The sequence below is a fragment of the Dysidea avara genome, chromosome 7, assembly GCF_963678975.1.
Source record: "Dysidea avara chromosome 7, odDysAvar1.4, whole genome shotgun sequence".
NCBI lineage: Eukaryota > Metazoa > Porifera > Demospongiae > Dictyoceratida > Dysideidae > Dysidea > Dysidea avara.
Window position 1 is genome coordinate 1,308,802 of NC_089278.1, and position 24,326 is coordinate 1,333,127.

The 24,326-nt window shown below is 38.0% G+C and overlaps 3 protein-coding genes across 5 annotated transcripts; 2 read left to right on the forward strand and 1 right to left on the reverse strand.

Annotated features, from left to right (window-relative positions):
• LOC136261257 (cyclin-dependent kinase 20-like) lies at positions 1 to 2,431 on the reverse strand. Its single transcript, XM_066055227.1, has 11 exons — positions 1,555 to 2,431; positions 1,431 to 1,504; positions 1,226 to 1,379; positions 1,095 to 1,169; positions 922 to 1,043; positions 812 to 874; positions 714 to 765; positions 598 to 669; positions 449 to 541; positions 340 to 402; positions 1 to 287 (listed from the first exon to the last, which is right to left on the reverse strand). The coding sequence occupies exons 1-11, from the start codon at positions 1,627 to 1,629 to the stop codon at positions 93 to 95; spliced, it is 1,038 nt and encodes a 345-aa protein (XP_065911299.1). The 5' UTR covers positions 1,630 to 2,431; the 3' UTR covers positions 1 to 92.
• Positions 2,432 to 8,031: 5,600 nt separating this feature from the next.
• LOC136261788 (adhesion G protein-coupled receptor L3-like) lies at positions 8,032 to 20,129 on the forward strand. 3 transcript variants are annotated; one of them, XM_066055848.1, is made up of 14 exons: positions 8,032 to 8,135; positions 13,704 to 13,790; positions 13,835 to 13,980; positions 17,181 to 17,336; positions 17,388 to 17,441; positions 17,514 to 17,604; positions 18,105 to 18,218; positions 18,272 to 18,371; positions 18,421 to 18,535; positions 18,790 to 18,836; positions 18,886 to 19,027; positions 19,074 to 19,786; positions 19,841 to 19,997; positions 20,048 to 20,129. In XM_066055848.1, the coding sequence occupies exons 1-12, from the start codon at positions 8,033 to 8,035 to the stop codon at positions 19,290 to 19,292; spliced, it is 1,374 nt and encodes a 457-aa protein (XP_065911920.1). In that variant the 5' UTR covers position 8,032; the 3' UTR covers positions 19,293 to 19,786; positions 19,841 to 19,997; positions 20,048 to 20,129. The 3 variants fall into 3 exon arrangements, with proteins under 3 accessions (XP_065911920.1, XP_065911921.1, XP_065911922.1); XM_066055849.1 differs by lacking the exon at positions 17,181 to 17,336; XM_066055850.1 differs by lacking the exons at positions 19,074 to 19,786; positions 19,841 to 19,997; positions 20,048 to 20,129 and having other exon boundaries at positions 18,610 to 18,836; positions 18,886 to 18,985.
• On the forward strand, positions 19,456 to 21,664 carry LOC136259852 (latrophilin-like protein LAT-2). The gene is made up of 9 exons (XM_066053405.1): positions 19,456 to 19,481; positions 19,684 to 19,786; positions 19,841 to 19,997; positions 20,048 to 20,129; positions 21,012 to 21,078; positions 21,141 to 21,235; positions 21,283 to 21,409; positions 21,463 to 21,504; positions 21,554 to 21,664. Exons 1-9 carry the CDS (start codon positions 19,456 to 19,458, stop codon positions 21,662 to 21,664), a joined length of 810 nt encoding a protein of 269 aa, XP_065909477.1.
• The last annotated feature ends 2,662 nt before the right edge of the window (positions 21,665 to 24,326 follow it).

Sequence of the window (24,326 nt, forward strand, 5' to 3'; positions counted from 1 at the left end):
TGAACAGTCAATACACACAATACATGATATAACATGCTGTAGACACATAAGTGATGAAAGGTTGATAACTTGACAAGATATCGAATAGTAAGTCACTTGTGATACAGGTTCCTGTGCTGAACAAGTTTGGCGAGTAGATCAGGTTTGACCAGTGAATGTTGCAATGGCTCATCAATATTGAAGTCCTTATGTGCCACAGCTCCATGTTGTGGTTGTCTGTTAGGGATCGGCAGTTCTGAATGATGTGCTGGCAGTGGCCATACAAAGAAGTAAGCATCCAATAGTGCCTACAGCCAACACAACCCATCACCAAATATTATACCATCAATCAGTAGCTACTTTAGCTGCTGATATCCTTTTCTTTGATGAATACACTAGAAATTTCTTCACTAGTTCCAATGCCTATGAGTGTAGCAGTGATAACAGAGATGGTAGGTAAGGCTCTAACCATTGGGGATGCATCTGGGACTATCTCTTCTAATGGAATTGGCGGCATCTCAGAAAACATTATCTTGTTGTAATCTGGCAATTCAGTGACACCCTAAGATTGTGACGCAGAATGGCCATATATGTCCCAACTTAGTAACAAATCATTACCGGCCACACTGTCTCATTGGGGGTACCCAACACGCGTAGTACACAGTACAATTGCTCAATATCACTCTCACCCTGCATACTGAATGTACCATTCTAGTACTGATAGTGAAACTTACTGGAAACAATGGAGAGTTGTTAAGTAGCTCTCCAAATATACACCCCACAGCCCTGTAATATGGTCATTTGACAACCCTATTGTATTTCACATTCTCACCACAAATCCACTCCTGGGTCATAATGTCTTGCACCATAGAGTAACTCTGGAGCTCTATACCACCTAAATCAGACACAGATCATTCATGTACACACGTTATAATAACATACCTGGTAGCCACTTGGTGACTGTACTGACGTGTTGGCTCTTTGGAAAACACACGGGCCAAACCAAAGTCAGCAATCTTAAGATGACCGCTCTGACTGATCAAGAGATTAGCGGGCTTGAGATCCTGTCAGTGGTAAATATGGCAGCAGATGTGCTGATAGCAGCTGATGCTGACCCTGTGCATTATGGAGTTTTGGTGTAGATAGGCGACCCCTTTGAGTAACATTAACAAGTAGCTCTTCACTTGAGCCTACAATATATCCTAATAGTACACACACATATGGTCGGCTACACTAGTAACACTACCTCAGTAAGTGGTGAATCACAGTTCCTCAGTACTGATGACAAGTCAGATAACATGTAATCAAACACTAACACAAATCCTGCTCCACTTGGGAACACTTCGTGTAACCTCACTACGTGATGATTCTCTTCACTTTCTTGTAATGCCTTGATCTCTCTGTGTAGTCATCATCAGGTGTGCATGTTGTGTTGGTCACCAGGTAATTACCTAAGTGCTGCAGGTGGTATACCATCCTCCAGTTTCCGTAGTGGTACCTTCTTTAGAGCTACTAACTCTCCAGTCTATTGGAGATGGCATAGTAGTTACGATATTAACACTTTTAATTGCTCACTTGAAGATGTTTCGCTTTAAATACAATACCATGAGCGCCTTCACCAATTCTTCCAAGTATGTGATAGTTTTCCATTGGTTTTCTCCATATAACGCACACTTTACTGTTCTGTTTAGTGCGTATCGTAAACGTGTTAGTGTTCGTGTCTACATGTTGTTTTAGTGCTGTTATCGTTGTCGTGTGGATTTTTGTGCTGTGTTATGGCTTTTATGAGGAGTAACTTACTCACACGAAGCTACACACGTGGCGGTGTGTGATGAATTAAAGTTTTCAATCTGAAGAGCCAATTATTTATGTTCACCCGGTGATGAGTTACCAAGGCGAATATGACCTGGTAGTGTGTACCTTATTGGTTCCTACTGGAATGAACTCACTTTAATCTCTGAGGGTGACTACCTATGAAGTTCATTGAAGCGAAAACGAAGCGCCTGCCTGGCCGGTTCGCTTTTTTTGGCCAAACAACTAGTCATCCATGTTTAGAAATATACCCGTTTTAGCGTGTTCAATTCTTTTTGTACTGTACTTGTCATTGTTTTGTATTTTAATTGTTTTTTTAGCCCAATAAGTAGTGTCCACGATCAGTGGGTTTATAATAGGGATTGCCAATGGTTCAGTTTTTTGTTTTTTTTTGTGCAATAGAACCACATAGCTATGTACACCTAAAAAGCACCTTGGAAAACATCCAACTACCCTCTGGTTTGAGTATAGGTCCACTAGTGACTATCAAGTGAGAAGAAATCAGTGTGTGTATTTGTGATAAAAAAAGGGGTGCATGCATGGCCATAATATAGTGAGGGGTTGCAGTTTGAATTGTTACTTGGTAAAATTCACAATGCTCAATTTCAACTTTAGTCTCGGTGCACAGACAAGTAAGCCATACATCAGCTACAACAGGGATGGCAGAGAAGCCCCTGTCAAAAAGAATATGGAGGGGCTTAGCCCCCATAAAATTATCTATAGCTGCCATTGTGGGCCTAGTTCAATAGCATCAATAATTCCAGATAGCTAGCAGTCACAGAATTCTTCAAAGGAGCAGTGTAGCAAGCTACGTTTGTAGTTATATATAAGGAGATATAGTTGATGGAGGGCAGCTATTGTCAGGCAATGTCAGCAGATAGATGCCTTTTTTTGGTCTTTGACTTACAGCCAGGCCATGGCATCACCAAGCTAGACCCCCAGCCCCCCAATAAAGGTGTCTCCTCCTCCCCTGTATCATAAGGCAAGCATGTTTTATTGTAGTATTTTACATGTAAGATCTCAGTGAACTACTATAAAGTAATATCTTTTTACATAGGGTCTGAACTACCCAAAGTCAGCACTGAATTAATAAAGTGGTTCATTTCATGTTTACTTACATTGAATATTATTTAGCCCAATTTAACATACAGTTTGTGTGGTACCAAATTCATATGGGTCCTTGCATTGTGGGAATGGCATCTACAAGGCTGAGGGATTGCTGTTTGTTCAGTCCAAAGCCGTATTCCCATATATAAATTTGTTTTCATGCGGTACCACAACAAATTCAACTCAGAGTATACCGTTGATAGAAATCTGATTCTGTGCTCTTCAAGTTGCAAGGACTTAAGAATTAATTTTTCTGACAGCCTAGCTGTCTTGGAGGCTACACTACCAGAACATCACCTCCATGTATGCAAGGCCTACAAAACACTTGGCTATTACATTGAATTTCAAAGATAACTATACTGTACTAAACTATATATCTCACTTATTAGATCTAAGTTATAAGTTTTTGGAAGACCTTACTATTTGAACTGATTGAAAAGGTGTTAAAGAGGGCAACCCTCTCCCAAATACCGTACATTCTACCAGTAGAAGTGATTTGATTACACCTATAGCAACTTTAAATCAAGCCTTATTCTCCTTCCTTTCTATGATTTAGCTGATATCATGTTTTTCATTAAACTGATCTTAAACTCAGACACAAGACTGGATCTACTAACAGTGTGATGAATTCTAATTATTACAGGGCCTGAGCCCACGGTGGCTGGACCATCTGAGAAGATTGAGATACTCTAATAGAATAATCACCATAAATATACTCTAATCGGAAGTCATCAGAATACTCTAATAGAGCATTCAGTAAATAACAGTCAATGTTCTAATTACACCTGACTGCTTGACCTAAGCCATTATGCATCAGATTACTCTAAAGTTCCAGTCATCCACCGGCATGACACTACATTGGGCTAATTGATCATGCACGTCATGCATTAGCAATTGCAATCCCATGCAATGGTTTCCATATCAGGTTTTCACTGAATTTTTGTATCATGAAAGTAAAATTAGCTGCTAGTGACATTTTGGTGTGTCAGACACACTTCATATTTTTTTTACAGTGTATGAAATTGAATTAACATGATGTTGGTACTGTAGTACAAAATTGCTTAGGGATGTTGCATGTAAAATAGCCTCCAAATGCAGCACGTGCTAAGCACACACAGCATACCAAGCTAGGGAGTCTGGGGGCATGTTCCTCCAATAAGTTTTTGAAAATAGGTACTCTGAAATGGCCAGTTGAGTATCACATGAAAGCAGATAATCTCTGACTTACAGATCAATAAAAAGTAGTGTGCATGACTATGACCTCCATTGTAGTCCATGGATGGCCTGATCACTCAAAATCTCTGGGCTCTAGTCCTGAATTTTTATCGTATATGTACCCAGACTGTGGAACAGTATAATTGTGATCTATCCTATACCCTGCCATTGATCAAGTGATTTGGGAACATTTCATGCAACAACATTCAGGGGCGGATCCAGAGTCTGGAAAGAGGGGGGCACCTTGCTGAAAAAAGTTGAAGAGCAAAAAAAAAAAATGTCACAACAATAATAGCTAGTTATCCTTTACCAAATATATTATATCACGTATGTTATGTAAAATAAAATCCTATTTATAGCTTCCTAAGTAAGCTACACTTCCCCATGAACACTGTGACTGCTTTATTAGAGTGATTGGTGATTGACTGCTCTATTAGAGTATCTCGATCTTATATACATTTATTTAAGGGACGGGGGGGGGGGGGCACGTGCCCCCTGTGCCCCCCCCCCCCCCTGGATCCGCCACTGACATTTTCACTACCTCTGTCCCTGATTGATTGATTGATTGATTGATTAACTGATTGATTAATTGATTGACTGATTGATTGATTTTATTTAAGTTCTTGTATTTGGCTAAATTTTTTCTTTCATGCAAGAGCATACATATAGGAAGTACAATGAAACATAAATACATGCAATATACAGTGCAGCAAAAATACACTAAATACATAAAATAATGCATTAATCATAAAATAAGGCTCCACAGAAGGTGGAAGCAGTAGTAATCAGAGGTGTAGCCAGAACCCAGGTCACCCGGGCCCAGGCCTGCATGGCATCAATAATTATAACATCAAGATCAAGATACTCTAATAGAACAGTCACCCTAATATAGTAGTCAGGCAAATATGAGAAATGTATGGTAACTACTCTTAAAATTAGCCTCACATTTTCCTATCCTAGTATGTAGTTAACAGAAAGCCATAAACTTCATGCAAGATCAAGATATCCTAGTCACCCTAATACAGCATAATATCATATAGGGAATGTTCAAATTCCTGGGGAGCATGCCTCCAGACCCCCTAGGTTGACAAGATATGTCTGACTTGCTATAAATATATATTGCTAGGCCCTGGCATCACCAAAAGTCTGGCTATATCTCTGGTAGCAATGTCACCTGGTGGGTCATTCCACCACATGTGCAGTGATGTGCCAAAATAATTTCTGGGTGGCTAATAGTCTGCAACGTTCTGGTCATATATGTATACTCAACAACCAGATATGATAATGATGAGAGTCAAACACTATTGGTGGATCCAAGGAGGTGTCATGTTCCAAGTGATATATCTGCTGCATAGCACACAAGGACTGATATCTCATTAGAAAGGAATTGACATTACATTGATGACAATATATAAGACACATGGCCAAGTTTTTGTAAAGGAGCAGCAATAAGAACACCCCAGTTGTGCAGCCATTGTAACCTCTGCTGATGTACTGAAGTTAATATTATACCCCAAACAGACATAGTGTGACAGAACCAGATTAACATTTAGTGACTTCAGTTGGTAAGGAAGAGTTGATCCAAAATCAGTAAATGAAAGACATTTCTTGCAGACAGCTGAAACATGTTCTGACCAATGAAGCATATTGTCAAAGATGGCCCCAAGATGTTTCTGACTGTCCACCATCTGTAAGAGGTATGTACTATCAATGCAAATGTCTTGTGGTGAAGAAGGCAACTTGAAACCACGTCACACTACAATTCAAAATATTAAGCTGCATTTTACTTTCCTTAATCCAGACAGCAAGTTGAGACAAATCACTTGACACTGATATTCTGCTGGGCAACAGCTTGAGTGATTCCTGAATAAATTAAAGCTGTATCATCTCCTCGGAAGGAGCTTAATTGCCATATGTAGTTTGTGCTGACATCTACACCAATAAGGGACCCAAAGTACTGCCTTGGGGAATGCCTCCTCTCACTAAGCCACACTGTGAATAACAGTTTTCACACTTAACTTGTTGATAACAATATGATAGATAACTAACAAACTACAACATGAGCTCAGTTTTGTACACTCCAAAAAGACTCAATCTTTGCCGTAAGAGAACATGATAGTCTAATGAATCAAATGCCTTGTGTAGGTCAAGGAATGTCACACAAACAGACATGTTTTGATCAATTGTTTGAGCAATACTATACCAACAGCCACCATAAGTAATTGTTCAGTTGATTTTTGTCAATGTGAGCAGTTTATGTCCCTCCGAACTATCTTTTCTAAAACTTTTGCAACCACTGGGACAACTGAAATGATTTTTCTGTAAAGTTGGACCACCTTTATGAAATCATGCAGGGGCAGATCCAGACCTTTTAAATGGAGGTTCCACTCTGAAACATGCATGGTAAGTCACAAATTCAATTTATTTATTTATTTATTAGACAACTAGCTATCCCTCTAGCTAACATTCTGTATAGCTATCTAGCAGTAATATTTCATAGCAAATAATTACTCTCCAGCAATGTATCACTGATAAATGTCACCATTAGGCCTTTAGACTGCAACTGAAGTCTTTATAACTGCAATAGCATAAAATGACAATTATTAGATGCACCTATCACGTATCAAGATGCTGGGATAGCAGTTTCAGGTGATTTTGCAGGTAAAAAGAAAATGAGTGTACAGTGCTTGCAATGAGTACTTATTTGACTAATTTTGGTGTACTGAATTTAAAAAAAACCTTGGCAGCACTGAGCTCATGAAGTCACAGTAACTATATTACTAGCACTTCTTCCAAAAGGGGGACCCTTGAACCCACCCCTGCAATTGAATTGTAGTAACATTACACCCAAATTTTCCACTCAGCAGGAAAGATCAGCCTCAGGATCAGAAATAGCTAACTTTAAGGATCCGGGTGGCAGAAATCCATCTGGACCAATTAACTTAACAACAGAATGGTTACAAGAAGAGTGTCATGATGTTCAGGGCCGCCCAGAGAAATTAAGGGGCCCAGGGCAAAGTGGGGCCCTTGACCCAATATAAGCTTGCTACACTGCTCCTCTGAAGAATACTGTGACTGCTCTATTAGAGTATTTAGATCTGACTGCTCTATTAGAGTATATCGATCTTTTAAACAGGTATTCGGGGGGCCCTTCATGGGGCTTCCTGGGGCCCCTTTCAGGCTGGGGCCCGGGGCAAAATGCCCCAGTTGCCCCCCCCCCCTGTGGGCGGTCCTGATGATGTTACTGTTGAACCTCCATTACTGCCACTTAATGGGGAACTAATTACACCATCTTCAGCTAACTGCACTGAGTAATACCGCAAGAGCTGACATCCAAGCAAGGGGCTTCTGGGGCAGACGACAAGGTGCATTGTTTGACGTCAGGGTTTTCCATCCCAACGCACCAAGTTATCGTCAGACCCGGGTTGCTTCCCTTTTTCGTCGACATGAGCTCGAGAAGAAGCGAGAATATGGGGATCGTATACGCAGTGTTGACTGTGGATCTTTCACCCCGCTAGTTTTTTCAACTTTTGGTGGTTTGGGCAAGGAGGCTACTGTTTTCTACAACCGTTTGGCAGGTCTTTTATCACAGAAGCACAATACATCTTACAACCAGACACTCTCCTGGATGCGCTGTGCTTTATCATTTTCCCTATTACGTTCCGCTGTACTGGCCATTCGTGGGAGCAGAAAGCTGCAGTCAACCGAGCTCCCCGCTGTTTCCACTGAGCTGCGCTTAGTGGAGAGCCGTATTCTTACTGATTAGAACAATTGTTTTTATGTGTTGTTAAAACGTGTTCATTAATAATGAATGTGTATTATTAAAAAAAATAATAATTAAAACTGCTTTGTGAACCGTCAACAGTTCTGTAAAGCATTAAAATTGGACAAGCGCATATGAATTAAATTATTACAAGTCATGAGGGTGTGGTTGCACGCGATTTTGTTGGCTCAAGTCACCAGGTGTGCAATTTCACAATCCGACGATGATGACGAAGACGACAATTTTGACTTTGACTGCAGTAAGATTTAAGCTATGTGCCTAGCTATAAATACGTATATATTGATTATTGTCTAATTATTTACCTTTGTGCATCATGTGCATGTAGCAGACCTAGAGAGGAAGCACACTGCACAAGCAGCGTGGAAGTGCACCCCTATTTATCTTAGTAAATATCTAGAGAGAGAAACCATCATTAACATCCTGTGATGGAAAGGCACTGAGATGAGCAATCGTATGATATTATTTAACTAGTGGGTCCTCGGACTCACGGGCTTTCATTTACAGTATAAGCCCCTCTCCCGACAAAACCTTTTATTTTAAATAAGTAAACAATAATTAGTCATGCAAAGGGGAAGCCCATGCAGTCTCTGCCTGGCAGCCAAGCCGAGTAAAGAGTTAGCGAGAGTGAACCTGCTGGCAGACTCGGGAGAACGAGAACCACGTAGTAACATCTAATGGCTGATCATGTAGCAAAGAAAAAGACAACGTCCATCACAATAGCACAATGGACATTCCTCTTCTCTGATAGGGGCAAAAGCCAGACATTGTAGAACACGGTTGCTTGATCAGCCATCCCACGTGTCGCGGTGTTGCACAGAAACAAGAGGAGTAAAGGTGCCATGCTCCTCCTCACAAATTAAGTGTACTTCTTGGAAGTTGGGATTCTCATGTTGATGATAAACTGTCCTTAGGAGCAGAAGAGTGATTAGTAGGGGCGTGAAGATTAAACACTTTCACATCATTGTATAATCCATTCATAGACATATCTAAGTGAGCCCCATCTTCAGTGGCATGATCAAAATGTAATAGGCTGCGAAGTTGGTTCAACCTGCACTTCATGGTATACCTCTACAAGCAAAGAAGCTGTCAAATCATGTATTTCATTGTGTCTAATGATTGAAAACCCACTTTTAGGGAAAGGAAAAGCTTGTTCATACCCTATGTAATGATCAGGAAGTCCCAACCATATTGTGGAGATCAACAGAATCATGAAAAGCTGTCTTGTGAAGAGCAAACCCATGTTCTTGCACAGGAAGTACAGTAAGCTACAGTAGAACTTAAGGAAAGCTGAATGCTTCAAACACCATCTGAGCATACGCCTGATCAGGACAAAAGCAATGAGTACTGCTAAATGCTAATCATAACTATCACTTGGTTGCTAGGAGACACTACATTCTTACAACCCAAGGAGGCCAATTAGCAACAGCTTGTAGTTCACAACAATAAGGGCATCTGGATTCAGTGGAATGGAATGGTGGAATGGACTGGAATGGTAGACTGGAAAGGAATAATGGTGGAATGGAACGATAATTAGGTAAATTTCATTTAGTGGTCACCTCTTTATAAGACCATCTTCTAACAGAGACCATCTCTTTATAGAGACCATTTTACTTTAATGTCTAAATTATTGTTTTGGAGTGTATATCCCTATGGGACAATCTTATCAATGAATTGTATGCTCACATGTTATGCCTAGAAAAGCCAGAGTGATATCTGTGATACAATAATAAACCCATACAAAAAACAGCTTGGCTATACAAAAAAGATGTGTCCACAAAGCTAAAAGTAACTGACAACTAAAACTAGGATCTAATATCTGGTGGGGCTAAGAAATGATTGTTAGTACTGGCAACTAACTGTAATATAACATTGATCCTTATCATGTAGTCTGACTGCATTCCTGATTAATTCACTGTAAATCGAATTGGCTAGTAAATTGGTACCTTTTTCAATAGTCATTGTAGAGGAGAAAAAAGGCGGCCAAATTACTAGCCAATTAGAGTTATAGGGAATTAATTAGGAATGCAGCAAGACCGCATGAGTCAATGATAAAGACCCAATTTTTTGTATTATTATAAATTATAGTTAGTTGCCGGTTTAACATTAATTTCTTGGCCTCAACAGATATTAGCTCCTGTAGTCATCAGTTACTTTTAGCTTCATGGACATGTCATTTTTGTATAACCAAGCTTTTTCACATGGGGTATATATTGCTGTACTAGAAATCATATATCACTCTGACTTTTCTAGGCATGTTAAAGACCATCCTATGGGGATAACAACAAGATAGCAGCAATTTTAAACATTAAAGTACAATGGTCTTTATAAACAGATGGTCTTTGTTAGAAGGTGGTCTTTATAAAGAGGTAACCACTAACTGAACTTACCTAATTACCGTTCCATTCCACCATTCCATTCCATTGATCCATTCCATTGATCCATTCCACCATTCCATTCCATTGATCCATTCCACTGATGCCCCAATAACAACCACCAATGTTGTGTGTAATTAATACAACTGTTAATGACATTGATTTAACTATAGTGCATTCTGACTCTAATTGATTGAGATGTCCTACCACGACCTGCACATGATAGGACATTATGGTGGGTCTACTGCTGAACATTATATTTGGACTATCTATGGCGGAGGGGACCATCCATGGTGCAGTAAGTATTCCGGGGGGACTTGTTGTGGCACTGCAAGTGGTTGAGGGGACCATTTACGACAGCTGTAAGTGGTATGGGGGGACCAATTTTGGGGGGACCAGTCATAGCATGACAGTTCACAATTACAATCATTTGTATACATCCCTAAATTGAATTAATGCCATGCTTAATATTAGTTTACACAACTGGTGCAAGGTTCCGCCGCCACCAAGTTTAGGATCTACAAACAGAGGAGTACTAGGATTAAGGAAAAAACATGTTGTTTCTTGGATTATGACAGAATTGCTAAAGTGTGCAATAAACCCCACAGTATGACTTGAAAACTGAAATGCAAATTATTGAATTTATTAGCATCAGTATCATTGCAGCCATTTCTTGGCTGCCGCTTTTGATTTCACAACTTTTCTACCCAGGCTTAAGGCTGCACCATTTTTTCACAACTTTTTTTTGCTTTTGTGTGGATTTCACTTTTTTTCAAGTACCTTATAAGACTTTAAGGTTTGTTTTTACTCACATTTCTTCTTTTTTATACAGACCCAATAATGAATATTGATGACAGACTTATAAATGTATTGTATTGCATGATTTACTTCAATATTTGATAACATCAAGATATTGTATAGGACAGGAAAAAGAAAACAACTTTTTCTCATGTGCATAGCTCCATGGCCCTTATTCCAAAGCAGATAATATTTGTATTATAGCTGTCCACCAGGTAGGGTAGGCCACACAGTAAATCTGGTTAAATCCACAACAGATATTTGTGAAATATGGTCGTTCAAAGTATTGATTTAATTTCTTGTTTTTATGCTGTAGCTACGGAGGCTTCAATTTATTTTTGCACACTTTGCAAAAATTACTATAAAACGTAAATGTTTAATTCAATTACCTCGATCTTTGGCACAAATGAAGAGGCGAATTCAGGTATCAAGTTTGCTATGAATCTGATGAATACCCAAGGAGTTATGAGCGTTTATTCACATCAAAAAAACCAAACTTCTGTCACAGCTAGCTACAGGGTAAACCAAGTATGGGAATAGCTTGAAAATTGGTGTGTACATAGGCTGATAATCATAGCAGTGCCTTTGAATAGTAATAGAGTTACAGCTATAAAGTTATAAAGTAGAAACCAAACAAGTGTAAAATTGCGTAGTCTATAGTAGAGCAATCACTTCAGAGTAAAAAGGGTGCACAAAAATGTCAAAACAAGTTTATATATATATATAAGGACAACTAACCTGCAAGGAGGCTAACAGTAAGCCTGTGAAGTTACCATATTTCGAACCAGGAACCTCCATACCTAACACCTGCATCCTTAACCACTGAACCACTGCTATCTTGGCTAATCACCTCACTTAATTTCTGCTTTATAAATGAAAATTCTAGTTTAAATTTGCTAAATAAATGTTTGCAATTTCATAGATCTACCAATAAAGTACTAGATTGTTCTAGAACATTCTATGTACGTATGTTCTATTAGAAGTCCTCAAAAAGTGCATTCTATTAGCTTACAATAATATTGAAGTAAATAATGCAGTACAATACATTTATAAGTCTGTCTTCAATAATCATCATTGTGTCTATATAATATCTGTGATTGGAACAATTTACCCACTGACACTATAAAATCTCAATCTCTGGAAGTGTTTTATAATTTCATCTTTTTACTGTAACCTCCCTGAATAGCTATATCAGTTTGTAACTGTATTTCCAGTATTAAATTAATCATAATCATAGAAAAGAAGAAATGTGAGTAAAGACAAACCCCAAAGTCAACCATAGGCTGGTATAAAGCCATAGGCTGGTTTTGGGGCCTTATAAAGTACAAAAAGAAGTGAAATCCGTACAAAAACAGCTGGAAAAATGATGTGGCCTTAAAAAACCTGAAGTTGTGAAATCAAAGGTGGTTGCCAAGAAATGGCTGCAATGATGTTGATGCTAATAAATTTTAACAATGCACACAGCTATTATTAAAATTTATTAGCATTACCATCATTGCAGCCATTTTTTGGCTGCTACCTTTGTTTGTTTTTACCCAGGCTTTTTAAGGCCACATCATTTTTCATAGCTTGGCTGTTTTTGTGTGGATGCATTGAATGCTCTAGTATCTCTCTATGAAATTATAAACATTTATTTATAAGCAGATTTTTAACTAGAATTTCAGCCAAGATAGCAGTTGTTCAGTGGTTAGGGAACAGGTGTTAGGTATGGTGGGCCAAACTCTGGTAAGCATTTTTTGTGTATCTTGTTTACCCGCAGTGACTGCTCTATTAGAGTATTTATGCTGCTGTAATGGGACTGATTAGATGCTGCTTGTCATTACTTTTTCTCTACTATTCAGCCTCATTGTTCTGCTAGCTGGTTCATTTGTGAGAATCCAGTGGCTGCTGTCGATTTTGATCCAGGCAGAAACCAGTCTTTCCCCATTACATAATTGTAATTCTTGTATTTTAATTTACAACTTGTTTATAAAAAAGTCTATTAGAGTATCTTAATCACATGATTTTGCACTTGTTTGGTTTTTGCTTTATAACTTTGTAAATCTATTGATATTTAAACTATCAAAAGGCACTGCTACGATAATCAGCCTATGTACACACCAATTTTCAGGTTATTTCCCTACTTGGTTTACACTATAGCTGTGACAAAAGTTTGATCTTCTTTATGTGAATAAAATTAATGCTCATAACTCCTTGGATATTATCAGATTCACAGCAAACTTGGTATGTAAATTCACTATATATGCTCTTCATTTGTGCTAAAGATCAAGGCGATCAAGTTACATGTTTACATTTTATTGCAAAGTGTACAAAAAGAAACCAAAGTCCCCATCCATAGCCCCCTGCGGCACAAGAAGAAAAAAACAAAGCAATTAAATTGAATCTTTGAACATCCATATCTTGCAAATGGCTGTTATGAATTTAATTAATTTGCTGTGTGGCCTACCCTTCCTGGAGGACAGCTATGTGCTAAAATGATGTGCTTTAGTGAAGGGGCCATGGAGCTATTCACATGTGAGAATGCTGTTTTCTTTAATATACTCACAGTGTGGTGTGCTGGCTTTCTTTGCCACACAACGTGTCTTGATAATTTGTGTGAATAGCAACAATATTATTAACAACAATATTATTTCCAGATTGTATGTGTGGAGCTGAAAACATTGGAGGAGTTCTGTGGACATTCACTTGTGCTGGTGATGACATACAGAGAGAATGTTTTAATGGTACACTACAACAATCTTAATAGTTACCATCATTCAGTATATAGACACAACAATGGATGCTCCCAATGATGTTAGGAGGGACTGTGATTTAGGGACCTGCACATGGATTCCTAATCGTGAAACTATTAGAATACTATGTCCAGCTACAGCAGCTAACATCTCTGATGACCTTGTGAAATTGACATTAATGGTAACCTCAACCCTTGACCATGTAATTGTGTGCATGGTACTTGTTAAACTTAGTGCACATAACTAACAGCAAGAATTCATAATATTAGAAGAGGGAGAGTATCAAATGCTCAATATACCCTGTACAAATGCACTGCTACAAGTTCACCTTCTTGATGAAATCGATGCCTCTCCTAGTATGGAAAGGCGTTGATTGGTGTTTAATACAACTCTACTGGTAAGAGAGAACTGTTGATAGGTGTTGAATATGGTGAAGCCTCTATTCTACAGAACAGAGTAAGGTGTTGAAACTGTACTAGTGGCAGTGTGTTTGATAAATGCATCTCAGTTAGATACTCTCTCTTACTACTACCGTACGCAAGGAAATTTTGACATCAAAAAAATTTGACGAATTTGACGAATCGGTTTAATTCGTCAAATTTAAATTTGTCAAATGTTTATAAGCGCCCTTAAAAGTACAGGTTTTGCCTACAATTTCTTGATTTTCGTCAACATTTCATTCGTCAAATCTGCTGAAGTCTGAATTCGTCAAAATTTTCTTACGTCAAAATTTCCTTGCATACGGTATATTATGAACTCTTGCTAACAGATAAAGAATAAAAGTGAAAAGTAGCTATAAATTACATATAGCATATGTTGATGTTCACCTGAGCTCCTACAAAGATATATAATATAACTGATATAAAAGTGGTAAATATCAAGACACACGGTAGTGTGTCGTGCGGCCAAGAACACACTGTGAGTATATTTGCAGGAAGAATCAAGACACACAGTAGTGTGTCATGCGGCCAAGAAAGCCGGCGACCACACCGTGAGTATATTTACAGGAAGAAAGAAAACAGCTTTTTCATGTGTGCATACCTCCATGGCCCCTTCTCCAAAGCACACCATTTTTGCATTATAGCTGTCCCCAAAGTAGGGTACGCCACACAGAAAATTTGATTAAATTCGCAACAGCCATTTTCGAGATATGGGCGTTCAAAATTTCATTTTAATTTCTTTGTTTTTTTTCTTCTTATGCTGTACGAGAGCTACGGGGCTTCGATTTCTTTTCGCACACTTAGCAAAAATTACTATAAAATGCAAATGTGTAACTCGATTGCCACGATCTTTGGCACAAATGAAGAGTGTGTAACGGTGGATTCACGTACTAAGTTTGTTGTGAATCTGAGTAATATTCAAGGAGTTATGAGTGTTTATTCACGTAAAAAAAAGATCAAACTTCTGTCACGGCTACAGGGTAAACTAAGTAAAGAAATAAATTGAAAATTGGTGTATAGATAGGCTGATTATCGTAGCAGTGCCTTTTAATAGTTTGAATAGCAATAGAGTTACAGTGACAAAGTTATAAAGTAAAAACTAAGCATGTGTAAAATCGCGGGATCGAGATACTCTAATAGAACAGTCACCACGGGATAAAAAAGGTGTACAAAAAATGTCGAAAAAAACTTACCAGAGTTCGAACCAGGGACCTCCATACCTAACACCTGCATCCTTAACCACTGAACCACTGCTACCTTGGCTGATCACCTCACTTAATTTTTGCTTTATAAATGAAATTTCTAGTTGAAATCTGCTCATAATCAAACGTTTGTAATTTCATAGATCTACCAATAGAAGTACTAGATTGTTCTAGAACATTCTGTGTATGTTCTATTAAAAGTCCTCAAAAATGTGCACTCTATTAGAGTATTACAATAATATTATCAAATATTGAATGCAATGAAATACATTTATAAGTCTGTCTTCAATAATCATCATTGTATCTACATAGAAAAGAAGAAATGTAAGTGAAAACAAACCTCAAAGTCAGCCATAGGCTGGTTTTGGGGCCTTATAAAGTACAAAAAGGAGTGAAATCCACACAAAAAAAAACAGCCAAGCTGTGAAAAATGGTGCGACCTTAAAAATCCTGGGTGAAAAAAGTTGTGAAATCAAAGGTGGCGGCCAAGAAATGGTTGCAATGATGTTAATGCTAAAAATTTTAATAATGGCTGTGTACATTGTTAAAATTTATTAGCATTAACATCATTGCAGCCATTTCTTGGCCGCCACCATTGATTTCACAACTTTTTTCACCCAGGCTTTTTAAGGCCACATCATTTTTTCACAGCTTGGCTGTTTTTGTGTGGATAATATTATGTGCTACTATTCTATAGAGGTTTGTATTGGAATAATTAATGTCATGGTGTACTCACCTTCTGAGTGGTCTTCAATTACAATGGTGATTGTCACACGTTATCTATGCAGGGGCGTAACCAGGATTTTTTTGAAAGGGGGTTCCAACAGCAGTATTGAGTTACCAGAAGCAGAGATCTGAGGGTATAGCCCTCAGCCTCTGCAAGACTTTCAATATTTTAATGAATCAAAACTCAGCAAATTGCTATATTTTTATGCAAAAAATAGAACATTAATTATAACTTAATGCTATTAGTGCCCCTGGAACGAAGCTAAATACTACCTAGTGGAAACAGACAGCATAACACGTAGAGACACATATAGACATCTGTAAGTGATAGCTATCCCACTGGTACAAGAACCATGAATCCACTGATACAATTGGAATGGCAAATATGCATAGCATGGATTCATTTTGCATGCCCAAGTGATAAATTGGAAATCTACAGTATGTCTTTAAACACTGCACTGACACCAAAGCTATTGTGTATTTAATGTTAGAATGTCTGAAAAACTCCACTAATGAAGTTTCTTAACATATGGGTAATTATAGGCGTGTTCTATTAGAGTATACTTGACTGCTCTATTAAAGTATATTGATCTTTTAACAAGTTTTCAAGAGGGCTCATGTTATTCCTTCCCTGAGAGATGAATGCAAACTTTATCAATTGCTGTGTTGTGCTATACACTATTACTCACTCATTTTGTCTTGTCACACTAAATGGTGTGTTAGGGTCCTGCTGTAAGCTAGAAGTCTAAATTTTACAGGGGGGGAGGGGGTCCTGAACCCCACCCCCCTACGCCCCTGTCTATAGTAGTTATGCAAAAGACAGTCACTTCTGCAGTATGAAACTTGTACCATGCTACGGGTATACTCACTATATTCAATATTTGTCAATGGAAATACACTGCATGGGATTCTTACTACATGGTGATTGCTCTGATAGAGTTCATAATGGCTAGAGTATTTCAAAGCTGCAAATATGCTCCCAGGCTTATGCATGCACACTTTATCTGTTATAGCTGAACAATAGTGATGATGTAACAGTTGATGTGGTGGCAATGTTACATAACCTTACTGTAACTGGAGCAAGTGATAGTGACTTAGTTGTAATTGCTGAGATCTTTCACACCATATCACACACAATAAATGGAGTAGCATCAGAGGAGTTTGTAGATGTAAGCCTCAGATAACATGAACTAAGCTATGTGACTATGTTCACTGTATAGGAATACTTGGACTGGCTTGATGACTTATTATCCACTGAGAATCTTGATGAGGAGGTAAGCAGTCACATAAGAAATAATTGTGCAATCATATATGAGATGGATACTATTAACAATGTTATTTTTCAGCATATTGGTGAAATCTTTGATGCTACTGAGGAGTTCTTATTTGATCACCTTGATACTGATAATGAGGACATGTACAACAGTGACTACTTTGGTTTGTCACACACATAGCTATAACAAACACTCATGATCAAGATGTTATTGATGTACGTATAAAATTATCATAACGTTTACATACTAAAATCTGCAAAATGAGTCCCCATAGAATGACCACACATCTAAAAATGTATCTGGAAGCCACAGTAGTATCTAAGTGTGCATTCTGCTACTTATTTGGAACAAACCATTTGTGGAATTTAAAGATCAGGAGAGTTGGTCATTTTAGTCAGTAACTGTATCATACAGTGTGATGAATTTTTTGGAACTGTATATACTATTCAAAGCTGTAAATATGCAGTATACACATATACCTTGATGCTGTGTGCGATTCATTTTACTTGTATTGTACAGTACACAGCAGCAGTTAATTATAGGAGAATTAAAAACGTATCAAATGCAATTGTTTGATATACACTTTATAAATGATAACCATGTATACAAAATTTGGTGCTTTTATCACAAAATGATTATCTTCCTCACATAATGTAATTTCAGAATTTGAACTGTTTGATATTGAAGACCTGGATGACAGTGGTGATATATTCATGTCACATGGTAAATTGGGGTCAGTTCGATTACCACGTGAAGCACTGTGCAATCGTAGTTCAGGTAAATACTAGATTATTCACATCACTGGTATTAAGCAAATGTCACTAATGTAGGTCAATTTAACAGAGCAATTTCAAAAACATTCAAAAAATCTGTGGGAAATTTGTTTCCTGGAAATCTTAGCTCTGCAGATGCAAAATTTAGAAATGGATCGTAAGTATTTTGTTCACATTTAATACTACTTTTAATATTAATTTTGTAGGAGTTATGAACTAGGGTCACCAGTAATTTCAGCATCTGTTAGCTGCTGTGATGCTCGATGTATAGGAGCTTTGAATGATACTGGTGTCAAAATCACTATTTCTCATACAAGAATAGTAAGGTTTGGGTTTTGCTTGTAGCAAACTAGTTTAAATCAAAATTTTTTGCAATGGTTGATTGCAATACAAAGATTACTAGAAGAATGGAGCCATGATCTTTATTATAGTGGTATTCAGTCAATAAACACAGCAACACCATTGACAGACAAAGATTGTTTTCTTATGCACTATTTCATGTTTGAAGGAATTAATATCAGATTGCATTTCACACATTTGCACTGATGTACTTGTTGTCTTCTGTTATTATACAGATGAATGAAGATGAGACTCCTCTTTGTGTCTTTTGGAACCAAACTCAGTATGTTTGCACTTGATTTTCAATGAAACTTTAAAATACTATACTATAGACGCAGTAGAGAGATTGGGTCATTCTGGTCCACTGATGGGTGTGACATAACAGAATATAACTCCAGTTACTCAGTCTGTGTTTGTTATCACTTAACCAACTTTGCTGTTCTGTTTGATTCCACTGGAGCTGTGACTAAACAGGTAGCTACCATGTTGTTGATCATTGCATATCATGTTAGTTTTGAAGGATAAGGTACACATGGAAGTGCTAGGAATCATCACCTATGTGGGAACTTCTCTATCTTTAGTTGCACTAGTTGCAACTGTTATAATTCTTGTTTTACGAGGTATGATACTTTTCATCAATATGGTAACACCTGTGTATACGCCACTATACATATGTAATTACTTACATCATTACCTTATGAGCTGCTGCTTGCTGCTGCTGCTGAAAAACTTATGCTGATGTTACCCAACATATTATTCTGTGGCGGCCCTTATAAAAGAAACTCTCTAAACAATGATATTCTCACAAGCTGGTAAACATTAAATGCTTATTGCTGAAACAAATTAATGGCAGTACGTAAACATAAGGAATTTTGCATATAGCCAATGATAGCAAGCTATAAATGACTGGTCAGGCACAGTATTGGCTGTATGTGTTGTATCATCAGAGTTTCAGACATATATATTGAAGTATTTTAAGCTCTTTTGGTTCAGCAACAAATAAAGAATACCATGACTGTTAAATTAGAGTATATGAATGCCAGTTTAGTAGGTAGTAATTTAAAATAGAAGATCTTGTAATGACAAGTGTCGAAGCTGTTCAACAGCTAATGATTTCTTTACTATTATAGGTCACGACCAATTCTACGTATATTTATACACATCAACTTGTGTTGTACACTGTTCATTGCTCAGTTGATATTTGTAGTGGGAGTTGACAAGACCTCCAATGAGGTGAACTGTAGTACACCACTGGATAATCTTATCAGTGTATTGCCCCACATGCAGGCTGGTTGTGCTACAGTAGCCATTCTACTCCACTACTTCTTCCTCACTACATTCATGTGGATGTTAATGGAGGGAGTAGTGTTGTGTATTGTATTGGTGAAAGTGTTTACACAAGTTGACTGGAAATACTACACAGGATTTACACTATTATGTTATGGTAAGACTATAGCTATATCATCCACTAGGTGATGTGTACACATACTGTAGGTGGTCCATTACTGTACATGATAATGTGTGTTCCTTTGGGACTGGCTAGGACAGATGAGTGGAGTTATGGCAGTGATAGTTTGTAAGTACAATAAAGATAATGTACATTGGCATGTGATACTTCTGATTGCAAATCTATATTCTTTCTGGTGCATAATTATGTACAAGTAAGCAATACAAAAAATCTTTTGTGCTCCCAGGGGTGGATGCAGTGGGGTTTCTGAAGTTTCCAGAACTGGTCAAATATAGCTACTCAGGCAATTAAAAATATTTTTTGCTTTGATTTGCAAACGTACAAACATTCAGATCAAGATACTCTAATAGAGCAGTCAACCACTCTAATAGAACAGTTGCATTTATATATATATTAAAAACCATAAATAGCCACTGAATTTACACAAAGAAATAGTCTAAACTATCTCAGGGTATTTAAAGTATTCCTGGAGCATGCCCCCAGATTGGCATCCATAATAAACTGTTGTATGATTCAAACTTCACACTACCTCAAACCTATATATACTATTTTGGCCTGCTCCATTAGTACCATCATCCCAGAGTGACCTACATGTATTATTATGTCAATAAGTTTTCTCAATATATGTGGAGAAAATTTAATCTTTTAAAAATAAAATTTCTAATCATCAGATTCCAGCAATTTCATACTACATAATATTCAAAAATTTCCTGGGGAAGCACCCCCCCCTCCCAGACTCCCCTAGATTTAGCACGCTATGAAGCAGGAAGTTTGGAAACCAGTCGCTGAAGTTCCTGGAGCTGTCCTTGGTTCCTAACTTCTTGCACACTACATTGGAACATTATGTGTGTGAAGTATAGAGTTCCTTAACCATATAGGGACATAAGCTACTCTGTGTTTAGTGCAAAGTCTTTACTAAACTAAATACCATGCTTCACGCATTTATAACAATACTGCTAATATAGATTTTCTTGGTTTATTTCTGTACAGCTGTTGGTTGACGTACAAAGATCGCTTCATTTGGGCATTCATTGTACCAGTCATTGTTATCATGATCGTAAGTGTATATATTCATTTTATGTATGCACAAAGCAATTGAAAATTTAATCATGATTTTAGCTCAATATCGGATTTCTTGTGATGACACTTAACATTATGAGAAAACAAGAATTAAAAACAATGATAGAAGAACGATATGGCATCAAAAGAGTTTGGTAAACAACCCTGTGTTCATTAGGTTATATAACATGCCGGCTGGCAGGTATTGGTTCAGAGGGAGTACATCTCTTATTGTCATGATGGGAATTAATTGGATATTTGGAGCATTGTTATTCCATGAAACTCTTCTACCATTAATCTATGTATTTGCCATCACTACAGCTCTACAAGTATGTTGATAATTGTTATATTCTCAAACTATTTCATGTTAATTATCATATAGGGTGTATGGATTTTCATTGTCTTCATAGTATTTTCACCACAGGTTTGCTTACAATTATCTAAAACATTATAACTGTATATTTCACATCTAGATCAGGGACTCAATACGAAAGGAAATTATACGATCTAGTTTTACTCTGTCAATGTATCTGAAAGACAGTCATAGAAGCACAAAAGCTGATGATAAATTTGTTAGTTTTTAGTCGCACCTTATCTACATCATCACAACATCATTAGTCATGTGGGACCATATAGAGCATTGACTTTTAATTAGTAGGTCCAAATAACAAATCAGACCTCCATCATGTAGATTGTATTTTCACAAAGAGGACTCATAGGCCATATGAATTTGTATATATCTCTGTTATCTGTCTATCTATACTACCTACATGTTTCTATTTGTGGTACCTGCAGGCTATGACACAAGAATTTTCAAAGGACATGGAGTATTAGCCAGTGATGATTGTTGCGGATTACGTGAACAAGTAATATAATTAATTATTATGCATGTATTATTAGAAAATAATAACTGGATAAACGAGTTTTGAAACAAGTTTTAAGAAATATGTGTTAATTAATTACTCATTGTTGTAAAAGAGAAACATGTGTTATTGTTGTTGCTTGTGGGGTCACTTAAAGAGAACCAGGTTGCCCCATCATAGCCTGGAAACTGTTAAAAACAATGATGATCTGACCATTACTGTATGTATATAACCTATGGCTTGTAGTGTGCATATCCTTGTATACTATTATGCGTGTAAGTGTGTTTTCAATTTTACTTTTGCTCAGTGCATCTGCTTGTCAGAAATACATGCATGCTGGGTATTGTTGGCAATTGATAGTTGCAGCACAAATAGCACTGTATGTTCAGCTGCACACCTGAGGTGTGTATGGGTATGAGTGCATCACACTTCATTGGAATCTTTACAAGCCATGCATGCAGTCACAAACATGCACGCACACACCGGCACACGAATACACAGAGCAAAAACAAAGTCTTTGGCTACCGTGCCCATTGGTGTTACAGTTGGGTGAGATACTTTCCCAGTTGACACCAGGTCACCAGGTTCCCATTTAAACAGCTGGGTAATGTGAGTGAAGTTTCTTGCCCAAGGAAAACAACTTGCATTGAACCAGAAACCTTTTGATTATACCAAGCTAATGCTCTATCCGCTTGGCTATGCTCACTCACACATACACACACACACACACACACACACACACGCAGAGAGCAAAAAGCAAAGCTCTCAGCTGCTGTGCTAGCACAGTCACGACTACCCAGTGGACCAGCACTGGGATACCTGTGTGCTACTCAAATGCTAGGAGTCAGTGCAAGCAAATCCTCCTTGGACAGGACTACGATACCACAGGAGGCTGTACCATATCTCACAGGTGAGGGTGTAGGCACCCAAAGTCCCATCACCTGCTGTGAGAGACATGGACATTTGGCATTTACTTCCTGCCCAGTTAATACCAAGTACCCATTGATGTTACTGGCTGCTTCCCCAGTTGACGCCAGGTCACCAGGTGCCCATTTAAACAGCTGGGTAGACTGGAGCAATGTGAGTAAAGTTTCATGCTCAAGGAAAGCAACAACAACACCAACTTGGCATCACCAAACATCAAACTGGGAACTTTTGATTACTAGGCTGATACTCTAGTCACTTGGCTATGCTGCACACCCTAACACACACATACACGCATGCACACACACACAACACACACGTAATGACATGCAGTAGTAGACTAGATGATGACAGTAGAATTACATCTGGAGTTAATGGGCTGTCTAAACTATGTAGGGACACAGGCAGAATTTTCAAATATGGTTACCATTAAGGTTTTTTCTGTTAGCTTATTATACTACACTGCACTGTTGTCTTTTATGTATCACTGTGATACAGCTGCCAAATTTTGGTGCTTCTGTTATACAAATCTTAAAGGTTTCCGGAACCACAGAACTTGTATGTCAGCTGAGCACATACAATACAGTGCTGGTGAATCACTTCACCACAGAGAGTACCTCTATGTAAACAGTGAGACACCATCTGGTTGATAATCACAGCAGCTCTGACAGGTCACCACTATAGCTGTAAGATCGTTTCACAGCTGGCAATGCAGTCTAAAAAGACACATACTGATTTATGCATGTCAACTGGTATTCATAGCTGGAAGCCTGGAACACATTGTGTTTGTCTTAAGTAGATGTTTTTGATTGAAATGATGTGAAACATACTTGTAACTATTACACCATGAATTACATATGTTACATTAATAATAATAATGATAATTGCTGTATGGATAATGGCAAGGTCCCATGTACTGCAGAAGCTATCATTGCATGGCTGTGAATCATTATTACTGATGTCATGTGATCCAAGACTTACACATATAGGTATGATGCACAACAACAAAACTATTAATTTTGTAGGTTCTTGATGGGCATGTATCAGTCCATTACCACCAAGCAATGTAACCTTGTAGGCTCCTTATGGCACTTACATTAACTAGTGGCCATGTGAGTACCATTAACCATGTAGCCAGGTATTGCTAGTCAGCTAGCCTCCATGTAGAGGACAAGGTGACACATAAGTCACTTGCAGGTGGTAAGCAACACCCTTACTCTGCAGGGTGCAGCCAAGTGTGTTGTATGTGTCAGGTGTGTCACAGTATGGGTACATGTGTACAACACGGCACACACCAGCATGCCTGGGCAGGGACTTAATGCTACTGTTGAGCAAGAAACTTTCCGGGTCGAGCCACCCAGCTGTTAAACCGGGAACATATTGTATATATGTACAATTCAGGGCACAGCCTACTTGACTGATGCTGTCATCCCTGATAAAAATGATAATTTACTAAAAG

Bases quoted from the DNA above. Each gene is read 5' to 3' on its own strand.
- LOC136261788 (XM_066055848.1), top strand. From the start codon at position 8,033: ATGAGGGTGTGGTTGCACGCGATTTTGTTGGCTCAAGTCACCAGGTGT. The intron at 13,981-17,180 runs GTAACCTCAACC...TATCTGTTATAG, and splicing joins TTGTGAAATTGACATTAATG to CTGAACAATAGTGATGATGT. The intron at 17,337-17,387 runs GTAAGCCTCAGA...TTCACTGTATAG, and splicing joins CATCAGAGGAGTTTGTAGAT to GAATACTTGGACTGGCTTGA.
- LOC136261257 (XM_066055227.1), bottom strand. From the start codon at position 1,629: ATGGAAAACTATCACATACTTGGAAGAATTGGTGAAGGCGCTCATGGT. The intron at 1,505-1,554 runs GTGAGCAATTAA...CATCTCCAATAG, and splicing joins TTAAAGCGAAACATCTTCAA to ACTGGAGAGTTAGTAGCTCT. The intron at 1,044-1,094 runs GTCAGCATCAGC...TACCACTGACAG, and splicing joins AAAACTCCATAATGCACAGG to GATCTCAAGCCCGCTAATCT.
- LOC136259852 (XM_066053405.1), top strand. From the start codon at position 19,456: ATGACTGGTCAGGCACAGTATTGGCT. The intron at 20,130-21,011 runs GTAAGTACAATA...ATTTCTGTACAG, and splicing joins AGTTATGGCAGTGATAGTTT to CTGTTGGTTGACGTACAAAG. The intron at 21,505-21,553 runs GTTTGCTTACAA...TTTCACATCTAG, and splicing joins TCATAGTATTTTCACCACAG to ATCAGGGACTCAATACGAAA.